The following is a 6,000-nucleotide window of genomic DNA, read 5'->3' as shown; positions in this document are numbered from 1 at the left end:
TAGCGCTCGGGCGCCATGTTAGGACGAAGGGGAAGGAGGAGAAGCGCTTAAAGCGGCGGGAGCGGGTGCGGGAGTGGGGTTGGACCCAGGGCTGAGGCAGGCCCCCCCCCTCCCTCCCGCCTCAGTGGATCATGCCCAGGGCGGCAGCGGCGGCGGTTGCGGGGGGGAAGTGACTGGGCGGTGCCGGCGCCGGAGACGATGCCGTTGTAAGTGATTTGTATTCTGTTTTCTCTCGCACGCCGGCGGGGCCTTGGGGGCGTCGGGGGAGGGGAGGGGGGAGGGGGGAGGGGGGCGCGCGAGCCGGGCCCTCGCCCCGAGGGGAGGCGGGCGGGACTGGGGCTCTTCCTGTTTCCTCTCCCACTCGCCGCCGCACTTCCCCTTGTGTTCGGTTCCCGCTTCCCCCCACCCCTTCCTGGCTTCGGCGGCTGTCTGGCCGGGGGCCTTCCCCTTCCGGAAGGGCCGGAGGAGCTTCTAACCTTACTGCTCCCGGTCCTCCGCCTCGTCCGATAAAAGAAAGGGGGGGGGAACCCGGTGCCCAGCTGCCGGGGAGGAAGGCCCTGCTCCTCGCGGGGTCTGCACACGGGGTTCGGGCTCGTCCCCCGGCGCCTCTCGGGCTCGTTTCGCTGCTTCTGTTCCCGGCCTAGCTCTCCCTCACGTTTCCTAGATGCCCACTTCGTACGCCAGTGTTAACCCACTTCCGCGTCCCAGCCTGCCTGAGCGCGAGTTAAAAGCCCAGTTTTGAGCGTCGAGTCCAGCTGTTCGAACATCCCCTCCCCCCGCCTCCGTTCCCTCCAGCCTTTCGGCTGCCAGGAGAGGGGCACTTTCCCGGGTGCCCCCCGTCGAAAGGCGTTGCGTTACGTGTTGCTCTCCCGGTTTTGTTTCGATAGGGTCGCCGGATTTCATCTTGCTTCCGTCTTTCCATGTGCAGTGATACTTTCTGTTCTTCTGATGGTAGACTTTTTCTTATTGTAGTCCATCTGTGCCTTCTAATCTCACTAGGCCTGTATCTTATACTTTTTTCCCCTTGTTGGGTATTTCAAAGAAGTTTTCCTTTTCTTTTCTCTCTCAAAGAATGGGATGTAACTTGAGAACTCATTGTTGATCGAAAGATTACAGCCTTTTTTTCTGCGTGTATACAGCAGAGTAGAGGCCTAAATCGTGAGACTGCATTTCTTCCATTTTTGAAGATTCAAGGGTGAGAGATGGGGGGCCGAGTTCTCTTTGTAGCCCCGAAGCGTGTAATTGACCCTTGAAGTTTTACTTGAACGCAGAATAAAGATTTTGGGGTTTCTAGACACCTAACGGTCACCTTACGCTTATTTTATTTTTTTTTAAGTAAAAACACCTTTTCTGCAAATATCACTGATTATAGTTTTACTGTTTTATTTATGTATGTGTATATGTGTGTATGTCTCTGTTTACAGGTGAGGCTCTAAGTTTGAAACAGGCTTTAAAGACATCTGTCCCATTTTACACGATATTTTAAAAAGGAATTTCATGCTCCTTTCTTCTCACCCACTCTAGTCATTTTGTTAAGAGGCCTATCAACATATTATTTCTGTAATGAGGATATTTGTTAATTTTAATTAAATATAGCAGACCTAAAATCTTATAAGATGCAAGGTCCCTGTTAATTGAATCATACTTTTATGGAACAATGAAAAGGGTTACTGGGAGAACCGAGTCTAAGCAAGATTTTTGTGGCATTTTTCAATTCAGCAGCAATTAAAGTAAACCTAAATGTTTGCAGTAATGCCATGTGACTTCTTCGTGTTAGCTCACATTTTATTGCTGTTTCTGATAATCATGTCAGTATTAAAAATTGATCAGTAATAGGAAATGTATGCCTTAAAGGGCTTTAATGAAGAAATAATTTATGTCTTTTTAGAAATTAAAAGTTCTTTTATACCTGCTTTTTCCCAGCATGCTTTGAGGAAGGGAGGTATACCTTTCCTTTAAAGAGCTAAGTGCTTCACATTCTTTGGAAGTTAGTGCAGATGTTTAAAATGGAAGACAAAGTGAAGGCAGCAGATTCTCACACACGGATATTGTCTTTCTAGTGTGTTTCTTGAAATGTGAACAATATGGCCAGTTTCTCATTAGCTTTTCTCTTACTGTTAACCCTATGTGTACTATAGTCCTTTTAAAGTAAACTAAAAGACCATAGACTGCCTAGTTAAGTAGGCCTTTTTTCTCATTAGTTTGCTTTCTTTGTTTTTCATGTTCTGGTGTCATTAATTTTATTTCTTTGATGTTTTGAATTGTGATTTCCAGACTGTATTGTGTTTGACTTCCACTTTCCTGTTTGGTGTGGCTGTTAAGTCTTTGTGTGTGGGTGGGGGGGTTAAGGTATAGGTAAATTGTCAGAATGGATGAAATCAAAACAGATTACTGAAGTTACGTCGTTAGAAAACATTGTGAGCAGGTCTCCATATATTGTCCAAAAGCATATGTAATTGCATATATAGTTTTGAAAAGCTGGTATGGTTTAAGAGCCATGGTGATTAAGCTTCCAAAATTTTGGTAGTCTTAGGATCTGTTAATACCAGATTTCTCATGGTGGTACTATTCACATTTTAGGCTGATAATTCTGTCCTGTGTATTGCAGGGTGTTTAACAGCATGCCTGACTTCTACCTACTAGATTGTGGGAGTCCCACCCCCCATGTCCTGGTAATGAAAATCAAAAGTGTGTCCAGATATTGCCAGATGTACCTTGGGGGCCAACATCTTGTTGACAACTACTGCATTAATACAGTGTATAAGACCTGTATGAGAACTATATTCCAGTTTCTGCCTTACTCTGTGCTGGTCAGATCATTATTTGCATCAGCTCAGTTCTAGTTATCACACTGGTAATAAAAAAGACTTTAAGGGGAGTAAACATTATCAGTGACTTAGCATTCATGGCACATTTGTAGAATGTTATTGGAAGAGATATTTAGCAAGACTTGGGGGAGACAATAGCTTTTCTTCCATATTTTTGGGGTTGTCACAAAAAAAGAGGGAATTGGAGTAGTTTCATGTAGTGATAAGAGGTAGAACTGAGACCTTTTGGTGGGTAGTAATATCATGTAGCAGTGGTTCTCAGAGTGTGATTTGTAGAAGCCTGGATGTCAGGGGTCCTTGAGATCCTTTTAGGGAGTACATAAAATCCAAACTTTTCATAATATTGAGATGTTATGTCTTTTTAGTCTGTTGACATTTGCACCAGTGGTGCAAAAGCAGTGGTGGGTAGTGATGCTTTAGGAAGAATCAAGGCAGAGGCACTGTATTCTACTAGTTGTCATTGTATTACTTCACTACACACATGCACACAAACACACACAGTTTGAAAAAAAAGTCCTTGATGAAGCAATAAAAAATGTTAATTTTATTAAGTCTTGACCCTTGAGTTTTTTGAGTATGTTGTGATAAAATGGGAAGTACACTTAAAGCTGTATGCTAAAAAGTAGGATGGTTGTTTTGCGAAGAGCACATGTATGATTGATTTGTGAGCTAAGCTAGTGCTTTTCTCATTGAGCTCTGTTTTTACCTGAAAGAACAATTGATGAACTGTGATGTTCATACTTGACTACTTAGCATTTACTTGAAAAATGGAGCCTGTCTCTTTAAGAACAACTGACAGTGTTTGTGGCCAGTGATAAAATTTGAGCTTTCAAGCAAAAATTAGAATTTTAGAATGCTTGTTTCTGTCATTGTGAGCTTGACAGCCTCCCAGTAATTAAAAATGTTTCTGATTTGATCGATGGTGATATTAGTGAACTTTTTTTGATTTTGTATAATAATGTGCCAACATTTGGAAGATATGCGTATCTTAAGTGAACCCACATTTTCCAAACCACCAATCATGATGTAATAAAATCATGCATGGGTAAAGGTACATTTAAAGTGCAAGGTGGACCAGTCGATTTTAATGCAAGAGTGCAAAGGGTTTATTGCTGTAGTTTCTGCTTTCATACTGTAACTAGTCTCTAAGAAATTACCACTTGCGGCATTTTGGTGTAATATCAAAGAAGAATATCCAAAGTTATTTGAAAAGGCTATTAGAACACTGTTTTCTAGTTATAATGGTGTAATGCCAGGTTTTATTCCTGTGCATCTACCAAAACAACTTATCAAAAGGGATTGCATGCAGAAGCAGATGTGGGAACCAGCTTTTTTTTTTTTTTTTTTTTTTTTGCGGTACACGGGCTTCTCACTGTTGTGGCCTCTCCCGTTGCGGAGCACAGGCTCCGGACGCGCAGGCTCAGCGGCCATGGCTCACGGGCGCAGCCACTCCGCGGCATGTGGGATCTTCCCGGACCAGGGCACGAACCCGCGTCCCCTGCATCGGCAGGCGGACTCTCAACCACTGCGCCACCAGGGAAGCCCGGGAACCAGCTATTTTTGATTAAGCCAGAGTTAAGAGATCTGCAAAAATGTAAAATAGTGCTGTTCTTCTCACTAAGTTTTTTGTTTTGGAAACCAGTTATTTTTTAAAAAGTCATTTATGTTAACATGTAATAGATTTCTTGTTACTGTACAAAAATTTCCCTGTTGTAATTTCTAATGTAGTAAATAATGGCAGACATAATCCATATAAACAAAAGGTCATTGGAGTCCTCAATAAATTTTAAGAGTTGTGAAAGGGTCCTAAGACCCAAAAGTTCGAGAAACTGATGTATAGTAACAACTGACAGCTGTCCCAAGCTGCGCTGTTTCCAGTGGTGGTGTCTGTGCAGCATCTCTGGTGGTTTTTGAATGGTCTGGAGGAATGGACACACACATGATTTAAAGATATTTTTTGTTGTCAATGAAAAACAATGTATTAGATAACCTTTGAAAGGTAACTTCTGAGAGATTTTGATTCTCAGATTTTAAGATGCAGAGATTTTGTAATGAATTTCTTGCTGCTTAATAAAAGTTATGGTTTTGAAATGTGGTATTTTACTTTAAGCATGTTGTCGGTTCATGCTTTTTGATGGAGAAGTTGGGAGGGAAGATAATTGGATTTGAGTGAATTTGTAAGTCAGTTCCCACTCCCTGACACCCCCTCCCTCAACCCCCCAAAGCCTTCTGGCTTGAAAACATATAACTTTTGATTCATCAGAATATTCCATTTCTTGGTAACTAAGCTACTTCAAGTTAACATTACAATTAAATTTCACCTTGAGTTGCATCTAGGCAGGTTTATAAAAGCTACTCTCTGGCAAAATGAGGCCAGTTGGAGTCCCAGCTATTTTTCATTTTTGGTTGGTGGAAGAGGCATGTCTTTTATTTGGTATGTTCATCGTTCTGATTATTCAGCAGCTTTTAAATAAGTGTACAATCTGAGTCTGTGATTCATAAAACAGCACCATTGCAGGAGATATTAGTTCTTGTAAAGTGAGGCTCAAAGTCGTCACTCTAAGGTCTTAAGGGTGCTAAGTTATAGACTGCAGCCGAATTCAACTCTGGGTTCCATGTTTCATTCTCATTCTAGTAGTGTGCCATTTACTGTGTATCTTGTTGAGAACTATGTTTCATCAGCTCAATGGGAGTCTGTTTGTATGTCTTAAGTATACTTAATTTTCAAGATCAAGTTGTGTGGAAGATAGTTGTTTTTTAGTCGTTGGATTGCAGGTCTGCAGAATTTTATAGCATTCTCACTTGAAAATTTAAGGATTTGCAGAAGAAAAAAATGTAGGAGTTTAAATTTGATATTTTTATTCCTCTTCTGTCACAGAATTGTCTCACATTTCTGTTCCCTCTATATTTCGTTCAGAAACCAGCTTCTTGCATTTTACAGTAGTCTTTATAGTTTTAAATAAGTTTTTATTTAAGAATAGTGTTCCTGTCATTTTGGTTATCAGAAACATCTAAATTGCATTTCCTGTTTATAATACTATGATTTAATATATTTTTGACTATTATTTTCTGATACATTTTTGTACTTTTTAGATTCTCTAGTTACATTTCTTTCATTTTCAAATTGTGCTTGACAAATACTGATGCAGGAATGCTGTGGTTTGGCTGTTTT

General features: G+C 41.3%; 1 protein-coding gene across 4 annotated transcripts in view; it reads left to right on the top strand.

Annotated features, from left to right (window-relative positions):
• Positions 1–6,000, top strand: part of PAPOLA (poly(A) polymerase alpha) — a 57,437-nt gene continuing 51,437 nt past the window's right edge. For all 4 annotated transcript variants that reach the window (XM_082647118.1, XM_082647120.1, XM_082647119.1 and 1 more), the window contains exon 1: positions 1–206. In XM_082647118.1, coding sequence (XP_082503244.1) covers positions 199–206 — 8 coding nt within the window. In that variant the 5' untranslated portion in view covers positions 1–198. The remainder of the gene's footprint in view (positions 207–6,000) is intronic.

The sequence above is a fragment of the Grampus griseus genome (genome assembly GCF_964374135.1).
Source record: "Grampus griseus genome assembly, chromosome: 2".
NCBI classification, from domain to species: Eukaryota; Metazoa; Chordata; class Mammalia; order Artiodactyla; family Delphinidae; genus Grampus; species Grampus griseus.
The sequence above is the reverse complement of the archived record's forward strand: the minus strand, read 5'-3'. Positions and strand labels throughout refer to the sequence as shown.